The sequence below is a fragment of the Mytilus californianus genome, unplaced genomic scaffold (genome assembly GCF_021869535.1).
Source record: "Mytilus californianus isolate M0D057914Y unplaced genomic scaffold, xbMytCali1.0.p SCAF_6, whole genome shotgun sequence".
NCBI lineage: Eukaryota > Metazoa > Mollusca > Bivalvia > Mytilida > Mytilidae > Mytilus > Mytilus californianus.
In genome coordinates this window covers 52,868,021-52,889,229 of record NW_026262712.1, presented here as the reverse complement: position 1 = coordinate 52,889,229, position 21,209 = coordinate 52,868,021, and the positions used below count along the sequence as shown (strand labels likewise).

The window sequence follows — 21,209 nt, the reverse complement described above, 5'->3', positions numbered from 1 at the left end:
ACTGTCTACATGGTCTAAGGGATATAACTCTACCTCCAAAATAATTTACCTGCACCAGTAAATTAAAAACACTTGTGTAAGTATTACTCCTGACTGACAACTCAATAGCTCAAGAATGAAAATTTTATGAATAATGAAATTTCTCAAAGTCTAATATTGTTCCTAATCTTATTTCAAAAGAGTAATGAAAAAAATAATATTCTTGTGAAAATTTTGACATATTGATTATTATTGTAAATGGCATATTAAATGTGCATTTACTACTTGATATACAAAAATATAAAACATCGATTTTTTTTTTGGTTCAATCATTAATGAAAGTGATATAGTAAAATACTAATTTGCTTTTAGCAGCAAATTTAGTTCAATTTTGTCAATATAAGATAACTATTATTGCTGATAAATTATTCAATTGCAAGTGAATAATTCGACCTCTTTAAATCCGTATTCATGTGACCTTTAATTTAACCCCTTAGCTGGAGATGGGTTATACAGGTATTCAGCTATCAAAAGGAAAAGAATGTCAACATTGAAAGTGAAACAAGGATGAATTATTTGGTTGACTGATTCTATCCACAAAAAAATTATTCTAACACAGGCAAAAACGATGATAAACATACTTTTTAACCTACAATATGAAATCAAACAGACCTAACACAATTCAATTGCAAGTGGTCGCTATCAGTTTATGTTTTATCGGGTTATATGACCGTTGGCAGTCTTCGTAGGTCATCTCGATGGTTAATTAGATGACATCTAGACAAAAACACACACGCAATGTTGATACATATTATCGAGTCCATGCATTGTTAATTGTTTATTTTAGACTTTTTGTAATTTTTATATATGTTTTAGCTTGTTATAAATCAAATATGAGAATTTGAGTCAAATTGGTGAACATGAATTTGACAGCTAATGCCGCTTTAAAGTGAAATGTATAATTACAGAAACAAATATTTACAATTTTACATATGTGTATTATACATGGTCGCATGTTCGGTTTTATATGAATATCTTTTCTATTTTAGTTAATTTAAATTTAGTTTGTATGATGGGAGGGGGGGTGTTCTTTCATTTCTTTATTCTTAAATTTTTTAGGCCATTTTTCTCTATTCTTTATACTTTTTGCCCATTATTTTCAATTCTTTATATTTTAGCACCTCATTACCATGATTATTCTCTATTGCTTATTTTTTTGGTCCAGTTTTCTCTATTCTTTATATTTTTTTACCATTTTAATATTCTCTATTCTGTAAACCCTCATGCACACCCTCTTGTATATGAATAAATACATAATAGAGGTTAGCAGCATTTCTTCTTTCTAAATATAATAATTGTTATGCTTATTTGAGGAGAGGCATGTTGTCTAGCATCTAAGGAAAAATGAAAAAATAAACAAACAAACTTAGATTTTTGGGTTTTTTTGTCAATGATACATATATATATTTGTATTGTTTATTGTTTATTCATGTTACTCGTCATTGTGTATTTAGAAACAATCCTATTGTATGGATTTAATACTAAGAAATATCTTTATCTTTATGATTTATCTTTACTGTGACAACATATCCATTGTAATAAAATTAAAAGTTTATAACATACAGGGTGGATCAAAACCTCTTTGACAAGGGGGGGGGGGGGAGATCTGTGTTTTGAATATGTATACATGTATTCAAATTTTTTCTGAATGCCTTAATTTTTGCTTAAGTATTTAGTCTAATTAAATAATTGAGTTTTATAAGGGTCAGGTCAACACCTCTCATGGTGGATATCCCGCATAATCATTGATAAAGGGGGAAGGTTTGCAGTTCTGCATTTTTCTCCATTATAACAATCATATATATTTTAGCGTAACTTTTTGATGTACCAACTTGATTTTATATTGTAGCACTCGTTTATGACTAGATATTCCTTATTATCGGCAATTTGCACATTTTTACTTTGATCTGACTGACTAATTTCTATTAAGATTATGGACAGAACTTGATACTCAAAATACTAGGCAATGATCATGTCACATATCCATTGAAATTATCAGTGCAGCAGCGTCGCGTGTTCAAACCATCAGTGTCAATTTATCAATGAAATGCACGTGACTTTATTCATACAACCGAACAGCTATCACATTTTGTACCCGTAAAAGTTGTTTTACTAACTAATTTATTTTTTTATTATTCTAAACATGCTAAACAAACAAAAAACTTTTGTAAAGAATTGCTGATAAAAAGAATAATGGCATAAATTTTATTTTTTGATACTAACTTCATCAGCTTGAATATATAAAAGTTAGTATCAAAAACAAAAATGTCATTATTCTATATATATTGGCAATTGAAACAAAAAATATACCTACATGTTAGTTATATAATTTACATGTAGTAACCTATAAGTCTTACAAAAAATACAACAACGTTTTATAAATGATATATCTTTTATGGTATCAATCATCTTTTGTAGGGGAGGCATGTCTTTAAATTAACATTGTTGGGGGAATACTTTTTAAATAGCGTTGAAATTAATGTTTCCCCTTAATAAGCTTAGGACACCATGCCAACCCAACACACAGACTTTGTAAAACATTGTAAAATAAAAGATATACCAAAGCACATAATTAACAGCCCCTGGTGATGATTCATAGCCTGACCAGTTAATCATCAATTGAAAAAAAGATGAGTTTATAACTATTGTTGAAAGTTTTACCCTGTTCATCACTTTGCACAGGGTAGATCAGATGATGATCTGAGATGTATAACAAAATCTAAAAAAAATACGCTTATAATAAACTAGTGACAACTATCACGACCAGTCATTCGAAATAGCCATTGGATTTCTACTTTAGAAGGCCGTAAGACATGCCGGCATTTACCATAGGCGTTCTTGACCAGTTTACCCAGATATTTCTTTGTTATTAAAAGGGACATATACGATATAGTGTCTGGGGAAGGACTTGTAAGTAACTGATTATGTGGTTAGCTTCTTCTTCTTTCTGTATCTTCCTCTTGGGAGTGGGAGCACATAAATGTTAATTCGTACCTTATGTCGTACTATATGCATATGCAATTTAATCAGTCAATCAATCAACCAATCAATTAATCAATCAATCAATCAATCAATCAATGGGGTCTGCACATCCGACTAATGTCATCAAGAAAGCAAATATAACTATCTTATCGATATAACATATTTTTATAGGCACCGAGCAGCTATCCAACAGGGCCTTTGTGAATGAATTTCATACTGCATTTCAAAGATCTGCAATTAACACAGAATCCCAACTTGATAGATTAAAATTAAAGATGTAACAAAAGAATACCCATCAGTAAGTCCCATAGTCGGCACTAGCCTGCCAATCGGACTCACTGATAGTACTCTAATTAGCGTAGTCAATTTAGCTCTAAAATCGCTCAACCTGCAACTAATTGCAACACAAGGTTATTTTAGTGCAAATTATAATATAGACTTGTACTAACAACATACTAAAACTATACATTGATATAATTTGCGGAAAAGGTTATTTTGGGGTGAAATATGTGGTTTTAAGAGAAAAAATGCTGAAAGCTGGAAAAGAAGAAAAATTGTTATTTATGGTTACATTTTTAGACTTATCGTCGATGATTGCAAGTTCGTTATGCTTGCAAGTTCGTGACATTTGGGGATTTCCACTTTATTCGTGACGTCATGCAAAAGTATTTATCATCGGCAACGTGCTTCTTCAAAAAACTTAACCGAATATTTTTCAATGCATTTTCACTAATATCGGCTTGAAAAAGAAAAGTTGTGTATGTTCAAGCATATTATTTGTTTAAACGTCTATTTCCACTACTACTGTTTTATTCCTCTCCTAGAATTTCGTTGAATTCTTGGGAAAATCCTTTCAGCAATGTTATTGACATCTCAACAATGAGTCATCATCTATTTTTAGGTTATGTGGCCTCTTATTCCTTTTTTTAAGGCCAAGAGTAGTATTTTTTAAAGTCTGTATGTGAGTGGATTTTTTAAGATCAGAAAATGATTTGATATATTTTGATGAAAACAAAACCTGCCGAATATTGGCTCGTAAATGTAATTTAATCTTATGCCATTGAATGCAAATTGTATGAAAAAATAATTTGATGCATTAATGACATTGTGACATCGTTATAGTTATCTTTAACGTGTTTAAAGTGTTTAATTCTGGACTTTTGAATTGACCATTGAAATCACGAGTAAAAATTAGAATAATCTTTGAAAGGAGAATAAAAAGTTAGTATGTCCTAATTTCTCTTTTTTTCGAGATATTCATTTATTATTTGATCTCAAATTTATTCTGTAATGTTCAAATACATAATACAATAGGCCTGACCTATATATTGTTGCACATGCGCAAAAGCCACCGCCAAAGACAAAGGTCACGAACTTACAAGCATGTCTACTTATTTTACGGAATCGGGTCACAATATGAAACATATACAGATTGACCATGTTTCTGAAGCTATTCATCAATTAAATGTATCAGACTGTTTGCAAATAAGTAAAGAATATTTACATTCACAGTGGATAATATTTGCTCCAAGGTTGTGATTTTTTTCTTCCGTTTCGAGTAAGGGTAATGAAATTCCAATCATCGAGGATAAAGCTTGTTGAAGACAGGAAAGTTTATCTTAATAGAGTATTATGTAGTCCTCTAGTTATTATTATTCATATTGAAGTAATTTTGAGGTAAAATGAGTGATTTTTTAGTGAAAAACGCTGAAAACTGGACATGTAGAAAATCTCCGTTGTTAATGGTTAATATTTTTGAAATTTGATCTATATAGAAAAAAGAACATACTATTTTATGTTTTATTTGTGAAGTCCTTTAGTTATCAATATTAATATTTGGGTACTTTTGGTTGAATATATGTTTTAAGACCGAAAACCCGGAAAACTGGAAATGAAAATATCTCGGTTATTGATGGTTAAAACTTTCAAATTGGGATCTAAACAGAAAATAGAGAATACTATCTGATGTTTATCTTAAGAAGTCCTATAGTAATAAGTATTTAAAAAATTGTAATTCTTGTGTAAAATGTGATTTGTAGAGAAAAATTGTGAAAAAATGGAAATAAAAAACTCGATTATTCATGGCTAAAACTTTTAACATAGGATCTTTATAGACAGACTATATTATCTTATGTTTATCACATGCATGTATGTAATCCTCTAGTTATCGATATCAATAATAATCAATTTGTTGTCTGAAATATTTTGTTTTACACACTAACTTCAAAACAAGAATATATATCCATAGTACACGGATGCCCTACCCGCACTATCATTTTCTATGTTCAGTGGACTGTGAAATTGGATCAAAACTCTAATTTGGCATAAAATTAGAAAGATCTTATCATAGGGAACATTTGTACTAAGTTTCAATATGATTGGACTTCATCAAAAAAAAACCTTGACCAAAAACTTTAACAAAAAACTTTAATCTGAAGCAGGACAGACGGACGAACGAACAGACGCACAGACAGAAAAAAAAATAATGCCACTAAGTGAGGGGCATATAAAATGAAAATTTTAAAATCTTGGTTATTTCTAGTTTGATTTTTAAAAACGAAAAAATGGAGAATGGAAACAGGGAATGTGTCAAAGAGAAAACAAGGCCACTAATGGGTCTTTAACATAGCAACTAAATCCGGCACACGGAGGTGGGCTTCAGCTGACCCCTTATTTATTTTGTACACTTGTTCAGCAAAATGGACACCATCCTAAACTCCAGTACATACAAATGAACCAAAATTATCACAAAAAAAAAACACACACAAGAAAAACAAAGGCTAGAGGTTCCTGACTTGGGATAGCTGCAATAATGTGGCAGGGGTAAAACATGTTGTGTGAGAACTCAACCCTCCCCTAGTTTCTCTAGACAATATAGAATAAACAAACACACAGTAAAACTCAGTTTTAAATATGTGCATTTTGTGGAAGTTTGAAATTTTATCTTATGTTTCGGTTATGTATTTATAGTAATTATACGTGTAGGTATAATAGTATACAAAAAATGATTGTGTTCAAAAATAACTGTAAATCAGTTTGGTTACTGACTTTGATTTTGTCATGTTAATTGCTGGAAAAGTCATTTTTCTAGTGTCCTTGCATCGTCATTGACTGTAGTCCTTTTTGTGTATTTTTTCATTAGCTACTTTTACAATATTTGAATTGCATAAAGTCACAGTTAAACACCGACGATGTGAATGCAGATTTCTCTTAATGTGTTGCTAATTTTATTTAGCAAGCTCTATCAATATCCACGTTTAATTTCAGATATATAACCTTTTTAAATTTAGGAACATATACTAGTTCACTGAATTATAGCATTAAAAGAGGGACAAAAGATACCAGAGGGACAGTCAAACTCATAGATCGAAAATTGAATGTAGATCTGATATTGTTTAAGGCAATTTCAAGAGCAGCTTTGTCAATACGATTATACGTTTACATCAAGAGCTTGAATTTTAATAGTAATTGTACTAAAGTGGTCCAATTTTGGATGTTGAAAATGAGATAAGCACTGTTGAATGTATTAATGGGATCACTTCCTGAAGGAAGTGTTAATAGCAATAGCGCCTTATGTGTGTATCCTATAAACCTGCATGTATGTGCATGGTGGTCTGAAACATCAACCAAATGGTAATGACAAAGAACTAACATGGGTTGTCTGCTATATGAAAATATTATGGTCAAAGATATATATATATATACTTACTAGTATATAAAGAAAAGCATTACCAAATTCTTTATTTAATATATCTCATTGAATTAATTTAATAAAAGGTAATCAGCTTTAGCCTAAGAACTGTAACAAAATGATCATGCATCATCTGTGTATGAATTAAAATTTGTAGTGTCTGTGGGCGACTTTGATGGCCAGAGATAGCGGTTAGATAGTCAAGTCTAATCAGAAAGTATGTCTGTTGGTTTTTGTTAGTCGTTTGGCTTGCTTTCTCATTGACTTTAAAAACCTCAAATCTCTCTTTATTTATAAATATACTCTATTACAGATATATCAATGTTAAAGACGCTGTTTTCTGCTTCCGGGATGCTGACCTGTATTCAACTCATTTGAACGAAACTATAAAAATATTTAAATATATAAATGTTTAGCTTTTAAGGACCACAACACTCTATCAGTGATCTCTTGATAGTAAGTTTGATCGCTTGCCAATGAAACCATCACTTATTATAAAACCTCCCCACTTTAAAAACATTAGAAGATGCTGTATGATTGCCAATGAGAAAACTTTCCACAAGAGATATCAATGATGTGGGTGTGGATGTAAACAACTATAGCTCATCGTCAAAATATAAAACAAGTCAAACGAGAAACTCAAAGGCCTGATTAATGTTTAAACAATAAACGGAAAAACAAATATGACAGACAGCAAACAATAACAACCATGTAATAAAGGGCCACTGACTTGTGATAATCATATTCATAGTGTGCAGGGTTAACCCTGTTTGTGAGCACTCAACCCTCCAATAATCAGGAACAGTTTTTATTTAGGGGCCGACTGAGGACCACCTCCTGGTGCGGGATTTTCTCGTTGCGTTGAAGACCCATTGGTGGCCTTCGGCTGTTATCTGCTCTTGATCTAGTCGGGTTGTTGTCTCTTTGACATACAGTATTCCCCATTTCCATTCTCAATTTGATTTAAATTGCAAACAACGTAAGAACAAATTGTAAAACCCAGTTGGAAAGGGCTCAACTAAAAAAGATCAGCACGGTGTATATAACCAATTAACAAAAAGACACTGAGTTCTCATAGCTAGTTCAAAGCTTAGTAATTACAGTTGATGAATAAATACTGTTGGCACCGACTAAAATATAAATAAGTACACATCCGATTAGTAACCAAAAAGAAAAGTGGATTCAGTGTTACAGTCAAAGCTTTATTTATATGGTGTGTGAGTACTGAGATCGTCTCAAATTACATGAGTAGCTATTTGCTTCGAGGAGCCTGAAATTTTCATTTGTGAAAACATATTTAACATAAAAAATTTTAACACTCATCATTCTTATTTTTTTATGAAACATTGTTGGATTCTTAACCTTAACATGTTTGTTCCAAAAGGTAAATGAAAAAAATATATTGTTTTCTTTCTAAAGTTCTGGAGAAAAAATACATTAAAGACTTTAAATCTTGCAATAACATTTTTTTTTATAAAGAACAAAACATGTGTTTCTGGAACCCCTCCTCCAACAAAATATAAACTGTCTGTGCCTTTAACACAGGAGCAGAATTATTTCAAATACCAAGTAAGAATGTGACTAAATTGGTTACTTTAATTCAGTACAGTTTTCCATTTATAGGTAACTTACCAACACTATGTTCGAGAATTAGATTCTTGGATTGTAAAATAGCAGAACACAATCTCGGTCTATATCTTTATTCAAATATACAAATTTTGAGACAGGAAAGTGATTCATTTGTAATATTATTCTTTTAAATTGAAATAATCATGTATTGTATTGTATTATTTCAACTGTTTTAAAAAATACAGAACATTTTTTGTATAATTTTTTTTTCCAACTTTGGCAAATAAGGGGAAGCAACTCATATAACCTTACTTTTACTACAAAACATTTTTATAAATTACACCACTTTCCGCAAAATATATTTTTGTATAGTTTTAGTATGTTGTTCATAAATAGTAACAGACTTGTTTTTTCAGAGAAAAACTTTGTGTTGCAATTAGTTGCAGGTTGTTCACTAAATTGACTAGACTATAAGATCGAGACTTATAGTGTCGTTCGTCTTTGTGTTAGATGTGTTTTGGGTTTGTTTTTTTTTTTGTCGTGCTTCGTGCCAATCTAATGAGTCAAGCCACTCCCATTTCTAACTGATTTTTACAGTTTTGTTATGGTGTGCTTTAACACCACTGTTCAGGGGAGGGTGTGCTTTAACACCACTGTTCAGGGGAGGATCCAGCCATTTTTAAAAGGGGGGGTCCCAACCCAGGATAAAGGGGGGTTCCAACTATATGTCCCCATTCAAATGCATTGATCGTCAAAAAAAGGGGAGATTCCAACCCCTGGAATCCCCCCCCCCCCCTGGATCCGCCACTGACTGTTTCAGGTTAGGAGAAGGTCAAGCCTAGTGGTTGTTGATGGATGCTGTCTGTCATTTTTATTTTTCGTTTATTGTTTTGTAATTGTTTTGTAATAAATATGGATGTCTTTTTTTCTCAATTGAATTGTTCAACGTTTTGTCATGTCGGGGCCTTTAATGGCTGACTAAACGACATACGGGTTTTGCTCATTATTGGAGGCCGTACGGTAACCTATAGTTGCTTAAATCCGCGCTATTTGGACTATGTTGAACATTCGTCTCATTTGAAATGATACCACATCGCATTAGACTGCACTTACAATAATTTCCATCGTAAAAATATATCATAATGAGCACTGATCACACCTTCTACATTAAGTTTAGAAAGATATGATCATGGTTCTTTTTATTCTTTTCATAATACAAGTAATATGTAAAGGCTCCTAAGTTGCTTGCACGCGCTTAAGTGCCCAATATTTTTTAGAAACGCGCCTCTCTATTGTCAAAACCTAGCCATAAACCCATAGTTTATAGTAACTTTACCACATTCTTTGTGTGACTTCTTCAATTCGGGAGCCTGTAATTCAGTGATCGTCGTTGGTTACGGTCTGTTATATCTGTTTTTTGTTTTAACACGGTTTTCTCTTTTGAATCATTTCACATTGCGTCATGCCGGGTACTTTTACATCTTACTATACCGTATAGGTTTCTTTGTTCATTGTTGAAGATTGTATGGTGTCCTATAGTAGTTAACAGCCTCGCATGTTGGTCACTGTTGGATAGTTGTTTAATAGGCAATCATACCACATAATCCTTATTTGTATAGTGACCTGCATATATGCTGATACGAACTCACACCGTTCTACATTCTTACATCGGTGTCATTAAAACAGAACAACCAGTATGGGAAACCACGATGTTGTGCAAAGCTCAGAATAAAAAAAGTTTCAATGTTCAATGCAGAACAATTTAAAAATTGCAAACTATACAAATTTAAAAATAATTTCTTATAATAACATCATAAGAATCCGTACTTTTGATTGGCTGAAAAAAGTCACGAGGCATTCCAAAATAAAATTGTATTTCTCAATAAAATGCACGTCATAGACTTACAAGAGACAGAATAACAAACAACCAGGACACAGAGAGTCTGATCATTGCTCTTCGGATTGAAAAAAGGAATATGACCATTTGATAAGGAAAGAATTACGATTGTCTGCGATTCTTAGCAAGTTACAATATATGTTTATGAAAAAGGAAGACACAAATCTAACAGTCCTGACATGTGAACTTTAAGAGTTATGTCCCTTCGCATATATCTTTTCCCTTATAATCTGTACGATCTGAATAGAGCTCGATTTTACGTCTCGTTCAATATTACCAAGTGGCCGGGAATACGAACAAATAATACGGAAAAAAAGTTCAATGGTGAGATCAAACTCGTTGTATCAATCTTCTCTAAATGTATGTTTCAAATTATCACAACAAAACCACATAACATCGCAGTTTAAGTCGGAAATCCGCGAGTTCCGTCAAAAAGTATTTCTAACACGTACATACATATGATATAAAATTATAGAAAATTAATCAAAATATCTAGCTCTTGGAATGATGATGGCGAAAACAGTCGTAATTCAGTTTCCACTACTGTTCATTTTACTTTTGATTCAAAATGTATTGGCGCTTCATTCTGGTGTACATGGTGTATGTGGAAATCTGGAAGCAAAGATAGATCAGAATACTAAAATCTTACATGAAATTCTTAGGAAGATGAAAACAGGTAATTATATTTGTTTAAACAATTTTAGCATTGTATATGATTTGCTTTCTTTCATTTTAAAGAGGGAAAAGCTCCGGATACACCACAATTACAACCTGTTCTTTTCATTTTCTAGCACTGGGTCGATATCGCTGCAAGTGGACAGCTGGTACAGCTTCGGATCTTCCATGATTTAATTCCTACCTTTCTAAAAATCTCCGTAGATATCATTTTAATACACACAAACTAGTATCCATACCAATTGTCTGCCCTAACAAAAAAAAATTGAGGAACAAATCATGGTAACAAATGATAACCAAATCGTATGATTTCTTTATGATTTGAAAGTGATAAAATTTCACATGCAAATGAGCTAACAAATCACAGCAACAAATCACAAACAAATTGTTTCCAATTCATAAGCGAATCACAAACAAATTTTCAAGAAATCGTTTTGAAATCATTAACAAATCAGAGGTAATTTCTTTCCTACTTCAAGCAAATCACAAACAAATTGTTTTCAAATTATGAAGAAATTATCAACAAATTGTTATCAAATCTTTAACAAATCAGAAGTAAATCATATTTATACCTCAAGCAAGTCACAAACAAATTGTTTTCAAATTATGAAGAAATTATCAACAAATTGTTATCAAATCTTAAACAAATCAGAAGTAAATCATCTTCCTACCTCAAGCAAATCACAAGCAGATCGTCAACAAATTGACATCAATAATCAATTTACAGATTAAATTATTTACATCTAGATCAAAATATGTTCTGCTTCTGAGACCCCCAAACTTTGAAGTGCATTTGTCTTCATTTTACCTTAGCTCCTCCTCTCATTGTTAAGGGATTACTATCTCTGGTTGCCACGAGGGACGAAGTGTTCCCTTTGTGAAAGGTTTCTCTTACTTCTCCCGAATGTTAATCTTACGAGATTTGACAAACACATGGGCAACCACGTTTACTAGAAGGATATCGAATAGGCGATGGGTCTTAGTCTTGGTCCAAATCTGCTAATGTAGCTGTGCCCCTACAGCCCTGGACCTCGCCAGTAAACATCATGAAAAATAAAAACATAGAACTTGCCAGTGAATTTCGTCTTCTGACTCAGGGAGCTAGTCTTTAATTGCATGTCTCGATCTGTTTACACTTCTTTTACACATTTTAATTTTGAAAATTAATTCCTGGCAGTACAAAATGATTACAAGAAATTTTCCGAACACAGTTTCCGAATTTAAAAGGTCAACACCTTTGACATGTTTGAATAGTATTAATTGAATGTGTGAAATTATAAATAAATAACTGAGATTCCTTACCACTGTCATCATTGATAGTATTACTTACTCCTCATCTTGCAGTCTTCTTCGTTCAGTTAATGTAGAACAGTATTTGTAATTTGAATTTGAGCTCAACCGGAAGTCAGAGATATACATAAACCCAGAAAATTTTTAACAAATCAGAAGTTAATCATGATAATAAGAATCCAACAAAATTGTATTCATTGTAGCAAATCATCAATGAATCACACTATGATAGCTAACAGAATTAAATCATTTTCAAATCATTTCATATGATATTCTAAGTAAACAAATCATAAATAAATCACACATCATAGCTTACAAAATTAACAAATCTTTTTCAAATCATTTCATACGATATTCTAAGTAAACAAATCATAAAGAAATCACGTCAAAACAGAAACAAATTGCTTACAAATCATAAAATTGAAAGAAATCACAAAGAAATCAGGTTGGAGGAATTTGGCGAATTCTGATTTGTTTATTATAATTTCTTTAAAGAATCGCAAGAAAATGGTACTAACCAATCGCAGAATCACGATTTGAAAGAGATTTGAACACGATTTGAAAGCAATTTGTTCATGTATGTTTCTGTTTGGGTGTGTTTCTATTCAAATATGAATATCTCCATTTATAGTTGTCCTTCGACTGTTATTGTCTAATAAAAATATTCCTAAAGATCTGAACAAGTACACGTATAAAGGCCGACTTAGTTTATTGGGCTTATATAAAGCATAATCAAATAACTTTTTAATATATCACCCAATCATCGGCCTTAATATTTATGTTACATTTACATGATGTGTACGTTGAAGACTCTTTCATTGATGAATCAGTATAAGCAGAAGTCCATTACTAGGACTCTAGTAATGGACTTCTGGTATAAGTTAATAGTATAAATAAAATATTGTTCGTCTGCTTGACACATTTTCTGCTAATGATTTTATGCTAATTTAAAGGGAAGGCATGTCGTCTAACATTTTAATATTTTTGTAAATGTAACATATTTGCTGTTTTCTGCTCTTTGGTCGGGTTGTTGTCTCTTTGACACATTTCCCATTTCCATCCTCAATTTTATTGTATAGTTTATTGTTTATTTGTGTTTGTATTTAGTAGCAATCCGATTGTTTGGATTTTATACTATTAATACAATATCTGATCTGATCTTATCTTATCTGATACATGAGAGTGTGGATGGGGGTTAACAGAATAGGGAATAATGGGCAAAAAAAAAAGCATAGAGAAAAATGGATAAAAAAATAAAGAATAGAGAAAGAATAATGAGGTGCTAAAATATAAAGAATAGAAAATAATGGGCAAAAAGTATAAAGAATAGAGAAAAATGGCATAAAAATTAAAGAATACAGAAATAAAGATCCCCCATACAGACCCTCATACATTTCAATACATAATAATAGTTATATTGATGTTTGTTTTTCGACCAAAAAAGGAAACGACGAAAAACGAGACATATTTTGTGAGCAGTAGATTTCAGTACAATGTAATTTATTCTAGACTAAATGAAGCGGTTGGTTTATTTTCAGAAAGCAGGACTATATTAAGGGAAGTTGCTTACGGAAAACCATCTGAACAAAGTTCAGTCCATTCCGGGCTGTCTGCATCTAAAGCTGTTGATGGAAGTGTGAACACATATATGCACACAAACATAGAGCAATCCCCTTATTGGATGGTTGACTTGGGCAAAAATTATCAAATAAAGTGGATTGAAATCTTCAACAGAAATGAAGGATCCAAATCAACAGGTGAGTAAAAGTACCTGCACATGAACATGTAACAATAACTTAAAGAGTAAAAAATAAAAGATAAGGGAAAATATACCAACAAATAAAGAATAGAGAACAATGGGGTGCAGAAATACAAAGAATGGAAAATAATGGGCAAAATAGACAAAGAATAGAGAAAAATGGTCTAAAAAGTTAAAGAATAGAAAAATGAAGGACCCCTACACACGTATATCCATTCACTCTAAAACTCATTTAGAATTGGAACTGATTGACTTCCATTCACGGTAATGTTTGTCGAGCTGCTAAACCTGTTACAACCTACACATTTTTTTTTAAATGTCGACAGAACTTAGTCAGTTAGGATGCACGGAGGGTCTCAATATATATATATATATATATATATATATATATATAAGTGCCTATAAATAGCAGCACATGACATACAAATCTATGGGAGTGTGGATTAATCAGTACAGAGATTAATTCAATTACACAAATAAAATTATAGATTGCCTAACAATGTAATTTTAACACACTATTAAGTATGTAAATATAAGAATGTTTAAAATATTTACAAAATGATGAAAATAAACGCAATATTTCGCTAGACTAACTAGCTTCATCAAGCGTGCATCTATCCAGGTGAAATCGGATGTAGATGATAAGAAACGTTTGCAGCTCAATGTATATGTTGCACTTGAATTTAGCTGCCTTGAAAATAATACATAATTTGGATGAAGTTCAAGATTTTTACAAAATTGGTAGTTGAAGTTAGCAACGTCCATTGGCCAATATTACAGTATAAAAAGGACGATGCTGTGTACTAAATTATTCTTTATCTTTCCTGTATCTTTTCTCATCTTCTTCGTTAAGACCATCAGGTTCTAAAGTGTGGAGTTGGTGGATCCAAAAATTTTCTCTTCTCCTTCTCGCCGTGGTGTCCCACTCGGTGTTGACTTCTATGATTTGGAAGGTAACATTATCAAAAGAATGTTTCGTTGAACGAAGATGTCTTGTGAGAGGACAGTTTTTGTTGGTTTTGTACCATGAACGATGGTTATTGAGCCGAATATTAAATTTGTCCATTGTTTCTCCCACATACTGAATGCCACATGTGTCACATGTTAATATATAAATTGAGTTCTCCGTTTTACAGTTGGAATTTGAGTAGATGGTATAATTTTGTTTAGTAACGGAGCTGATGAAAGAACTGCTTGTATTGGCAGCTTTACAACACAAGCAGTTCCTTCGACCACATTGTTTGTAGCAACCGGGAGATGGAGTAGGCTGCTTTGCTAATACAGATGTCACTAATTTGTCACGGATGTTTTTAGGTCTTCTGAAGGCCATGACTGGTGGTGAGGAAAATACTTTTTTAAGATTTGAATCATTTTCTATAATTTTCCAATGCTTCTGAACAATGGAAGACACAGTTTTAAAATCAGGATGGTAAGTGAGTACAAGGGGTGTTCTGTTAGCCGCTTTATTCTTATCTTTGTACTCTAGAAGTTCTTGGCGACTAGTTTTGTTTGCTCTTTCGAAAGCGCTATCAATGATGTTGTTATTGTATCCTCGAACAACTAGATGTTTACGTAGTTGTCCAAGTCTAGCATTTTGCGTATTTTCAGTAGAGCATATTCTCTTGATTCGCAATGCCTGGCTGAATGGGATGCCACGGGAGCAGTGTTTAGGATGGCAACTTTTAGGAGAAAGGAATTGATGTATGTCCGTTTGTTTGGTATGAAGGTCCGTTATAATGGTTCCGTTCTTGATGTAACTCGTAGTGTCGAGGAAGTTTATTTTCTCCATAGATGATTCATATGTAAATTTTATTGAATGGTGGAAAGAGTTACAGTGTCCTAGAAATTCATTAAGATGTTCTTGTGAATCTGTCCATTTGAAATCAATATCGTCAATGAATCGGAACCATGATAAGGGCTGGTATGGAGCACTAGCCAAGAGGCGTTTTTCAAGTTGGCCCATAAATATGTTGGCATATGATGGGGCCATTTTTGTGCCCATAGTAGTACCGTCTATCTGGAGATAATGTTTTTCATTGAAAGAGAAGTTGTTGTTCTCTAGCACTAGTTTCAGAAGTGTAACAAGGCACTCAGTTGGAGGATTTTTTTCACTACGAGTGTTCCATACCTCTTCACACGCTGCTATTCCTTCGTCTTGTGGAATGTTGGTATATAAAGAAGACACGTCCATGGATGCAAGTATAGTATTGCTTGGTAGAGGATTGAGGCTTTCCATTTTCTTTAGATAATCAGTCGTATCTTGGATGTAAGAGGGTAGTTCTTTCACATGAGGTCTTAGATGATGGTCTAAAAATTCTGATATCTTTTCAGTTGGATGACTATTTGCTGAAACAATTGGTCGACCTGGATTGCCCGTTTTATGTATTTTAGGCAACATATAGAATCTTCCGGCCTTTGCTTCGTTCTCAAGAGGTCGGAGATAATCAAAGGTGTCATTGTCTATATGCTTTTTGTCGAACATCTCTTGAAGGATGGTGTTGATCCTTCGAATATTATTTAGTGTTGGATCTGTGGTTAATTGTTTATAAAAAATGGAGTTTGAAAGTTGGCGATTTCCCTCTGCTATGTAATCTGTTTTATTCATGACAACCACAGCGCCCCCTTTGTCGGCAGGTTTTATTACGATATCCTCTTGATCTTTTAACGCTTTCAAAGCAATGCTTTCTGACTTGGATAAATTATAATTTCTTGTATTTGTTATACAGGACTTTATATCAGACCTCACGTAGTTAATGAATGACTCCAAGTTATCATTTTTACTCTTAGGTGGTTTCCATGAACTTTTTTTCTTAAATTTTGGGATGGGCGTGACTTCTTCATTGGTGTCAGTATCTGAATCTGTTAATCCAGCTTCTTCAAGGTTTTTCTTGCCCCTATTGTAGAAAAAATCTTTCAAGCGTAAACGTCTAGCGAATTGGTCTAAGTCCTCGTCTAGCTGAAAGTTATTTACATTTGATGGGATAGGACAGAAGTTTAAACCTTTACTTAAAAGAGATTCTTCAGCACGTGTAAGTTCTTTAGATGACAAATTTACAACAATGCTTTCAGTTTTTTGTTTCCGTCTTTTGAATTTTCTTTTTCTAGGGACCTTATGGTTTGTTGTATTGATATCATTCATATCCTGATTTAAATAGACAGTGTGAATTTTATCTCTTTGAAATTTATTCCTTTGTTTTTCTTTATGTTTGGATAGTTCAATTTTTTCAATATCTGCGAGGCGACGTTTAATTATTGGTAAATCGTCACGTGAAATGTTACTATTGTTGATGATATCTGATATTTCATTTACAATTTGTTTGTAATTTGTGGTTGTAAAAGAAAGTAACAGTTGAAGTAGCTGGATTGAACAGTTAAACAGAATTTCATTCCAACGGCTCATGAATCTTTTGGATTTATGTCCCGGTGCCTGGGGACTCACTTTGATGTTTAAACCTTTTGGTACAGTTCTACTTTGAATATATTTTTTTAAGTTTGATAAATGATGTTCAGTTTGTAGTTTCTTTTTAGTTAAAGATCTTAATTTCTTGAAATGCAGTGCTCTATCCATGTTGTAAAGATAGCGATAGATTTGAATGGATTACACAAACATTTGTGAAATGCGTACTACTGAAGATAATAATATAAGTGCCTATAAATAGCAGCACATGACATACAAATCTATGGGAGTGTGGAATAATCAGTACAGAGATTAATTCAATTACACAAATAAAATTATAGATTGCCTAACAATGTAATTTTAACACACTATTTAGTATGTAAATATAAGAATGTTTAAAATATTTACAAAATGATGAAAATAAACGCAATATTTCGCTAGACTAACTAGCTTCATCAAGCGTGCATCTATCCAGGTGAAATCGGATGTAGATGATAAGAAACTTTTGCAGCTCAATGTATATGTTGCACTTGAATTTAGCTGCCTTGAAAATAATACATAATTTGGATGAAGTTCAAGATTTTTACAAAATTGGTAGTTGAAGTTAGCAACGTCCATTGGCCAATATTACAGTATAAAAAGGACGATGCTGTGTACTAAATTATTCTTTATCTTTCCTGTATCTTTTCTCATCTTTTTCGTTAAGACCATCAGGTTCTAAAGTGTGGAGTTGGTGGATTCAAAAATTTTCTCTTCTCCTTCTCGCCGTTGTGTCCCACTCGGTGTTGACTTCTATGATTTGGAAGGTAACATTATCAAAAGAATGTTTCGTTGAACGAAGATGTCTTGTGAGAGGACAGTTTTTGTTGGTTTTGTACCATGAACGATGGTTATTGAGCCGAATATTAAATTTGTCCATTGTTTCTCCCACATACTGAATGCCACATGTGTCACATGTTAATATATAAATTGAGTTCTCCGTTTTACAGTTTACATCCAAGATACGACTGATTATCTAAAGAAAATGGAAAGCCTCAATCCTCTACCAAGCAATACTATACTTGCATCCATGGACGTGTCTTCTTTATATACCAACATTCCACAAGACGAAGGAATAGCAGCGTGTGAAGAGGTATGGAACACTCGTAGTGAAAAAAATCCTCCAACTGAGTGCCTTGTTACACTTCTGAAACTAGTGCTAGAGAACAACAACTTCTCTTTCAATGAAAAACATTATCTCCAGATAGACGGTACTACTATGGGCACAAAAATGGCCCCGTCATATGCCAACATATTTATGGGCCAACTTGAAAAACGCCTCTTGGCTAGTGCTCCATACCAGCCCTTATCATGGTTCCGATTCATTGACGATATTGATTTCAAATGGACAGATTCACAAGAACATCTTAATGAATTTCTAGGACACTGTAACTCTTTCCACCATTCAATAAAATTTACATATGAATCATCTATGGAGAAAATAAACTTCCTCGACACTACGAGTTACATCAAGAATGGAACCATTATAACGGACCTTCATACCAAACAAACGGACAAACATCAATTCCTTTCTCCTAAAAGTTGCCATCCTAAACACTGCTCCCGTGGCATCCCATTCAGCCAGGCATTGCGAATCAAGAGAATATGCTCTACTGAAAATACGCAAAATGCTAGACTTGGACAACTACGTAAACATCTAGTTGTTCGAGGATACAATAACAACATCATTGATAGCGCTTTCGAAAGAGCAAACAAAACTAGTCGCCAAGAACTTCTAGAGTACAAAGATAAGAATAAAGCGGCTAACAGAACACCCCTTATACTCACTTACCATCCTGATTTTAAAACTGTGTCTTCCATTGTTCAGAAGCATTGGAAAATTATAGAAAATGATTCAAATCTTAAAAAAGTATTTTCCTCACCACTAGTCATGGCCTTCAGAAGACCTAAAAACATCCGTGACAAATTAGTGACATCTGTATTAGCAAAGCAGCCTACTCCATCTCCCGGTTGCTACAAACAATGTGGTCGAAGGAACTGCTTGTGTTGTAAAGCTGCCAATACAAGCAGTTCTTTCATCAGCTCCGTTACTAAACAAAATTATACCATCTACTCAAATTCCAACTGTAAAACGGAGAACTCAATTTATATATTAACATGTGACACATGTGGCATTCAGTATGTGGGAGAAACAATGGACAAATTTAATATTCGGCTCAATAACCATCGTTCATGGTACAAAACCAACAAAAACTGTCCTCTCACAAGACATCTTCGTTCAACGAAACATTCTTTTGATAATGTTACCTTCCAAATCATAGAAGTCAACACCGAGTGGGACACCACGGCGAGAAGGAGAAGAGAAAATTTTTGGATCCACCAACTCCACACTTTAGAACCTGATGGTCTTAACGAAAAAGATGAGAAAAGATACAGGAAAGATAAAGAATAATTTAGTACACAGCATCGTCCTTTTTATACTGTAATATTGGCCAATGGACGTTGCTAACTTCAACTACCAATTTTGTAAAAATCTTGAACTTCATCCAAATTATGTATTATTTTCAAGGCAGCTAAATTCAAGTGCAACATATACATTGAGCTGCAAACGTTTCTTATCATCTACATCCGATTTCACCTGGATAGATGCACGCTTGATGAAGCTAGTTAGTCTAGCGAAATATTGCGTTTATTTTCATCATTTTGTAAATATTTTAAACATTCTTATATTTACATACTAAATAGTGTGTTAAAATTACATTGTTAGGCAATCTATATATATATATATATACAAATGTGGGAACAGATCTAGATGTCCAGCTGGGACTTAATCATAACCCATTCATATATATATATATATATATATATATATGTATATAGACATACAATCTGCACATGACATAATAAGATGTTAACCACACGGGGTCATTATTATTAATTACATAAAAAGGTCAGGACACAGTTTGTACAGACATCTCATAAAAAAAAATTATGACCCATTGACATATTAATTTCTACGCATTGTTATATAAAATCCGTTAAATTGCACCCAATTGATATATTTGACATACCAAATGAAAAAAAGTAACCCAGTCATGGCACTTATGTGTACTCCTTTATATAATCCATATCCTAATACAAGCTGGTCGAACACATTACTTAATGCTGGGTAAATTAGTATATAAGCAGTTAAAACAAGATGTTGCATAATTATTTTTTTTCAGTTAAAAATTTCCTATAACATGTATAATATATTATTTTGTTTTAGGAGAACGTCTTCGTAACTTGGACATTATTGTTGGCCGATCACACAATGAAATGCATCTATGTGCCCATTACGTTGGACCGGCACTACTCGGAGCTCATCTTCGATTTGAATGTGGACATGACGAAAATGCACGTTATGTAAAACTGATGTTGAAAAGAAGAGATTACTTGCATGTCGCAGAGGTCAAAGTTTATGCAGTGGATGACAGATCTAGCTAAATAAGATCTAGAAATACAAAGAACAGAGTAGCTGCATATTCATGATCTTGGAAAAATCACGTTGTCCATTAGAATAATAAAATTATTTCAGCTTTGCATTTGTTATTGAGTTTATCATTCAAGCTTAAACGAGTATTGATTAGATGGATCTAGGTTAGGACATTGGTCTACAATCTAAAACATCTAGTGAATTTATATTTTGATGAGAAAATTTGCCTAGAAAATGTGTTTTTGAAGTAAAAAAGAAGCCTTTTAAGTATAGATATAATATATCTGACGTGTTATAATTTGATGAGGACATTAGTTTGCCTATTACAAAAGAAGCATTGATTATAATTCGCATTTCAAACAAGTGCACTTTCATTTCATTATTAAAGGTTTTACAGTGTGTTATTATTTTACGACACACGTTTTAGATAGAAAA

At 32.8% G+C, this 21,209-nt stretch overlaps 1 protein-coding gene across 1 annotated transcript; it reads left to right on the top strand.

Moving 5' to 3' along the window:
* The first annotated feature begins 10,619 nt into the window (after positions 1–10,619).
* Positions 10,620–20,881, top strand: LOC127706224 (fucolectin-6-like). The gene is made up of 3 exons (XM_052210706.1): positions 10,620–10,854; positions 13,682–13,900; positions 20,568–20,881. The coding sequence occupies exons 1-3, from the start codon at positions 10,683–10,685 to the stop codon at positions 20,783–20,785; spliced, it is 609 nt and encodes a 202-aa protein (XP_052066666.1). The 5' UTR covers positions 10,620–10,682; the 3' UTR covers positions 20,786–20,881.
* The last annotated feature ends 328 nt before the right edge of the window (positions 20,882–21,209 follow it).

Excerpts from the sequence above, each read along its gene's own strand:
- LOC127706224 (XM_052210706.1), top strand. The coding sequence starts at position 10,683 with ATGATGATGGCGAAAACAGTCGTAATTCAGTTTCCACTACTGTTCATT. Across the intron at positions 10,855-13,681 it reads TCTTAGGAAGATGAAAACAG|AAAGCAGGACTATATTAAGG; the intron begins GTAATTATATTT and ends GTTTATTTTCAG. Across the intron at positions 13,901-20,567 it reads TGAAGGATCCAAATCAACAG|GAGAACGTCTTCGTAACTTG; the intron begins GTGAGTAAAAGT and ends ATTTTGTTTTAG.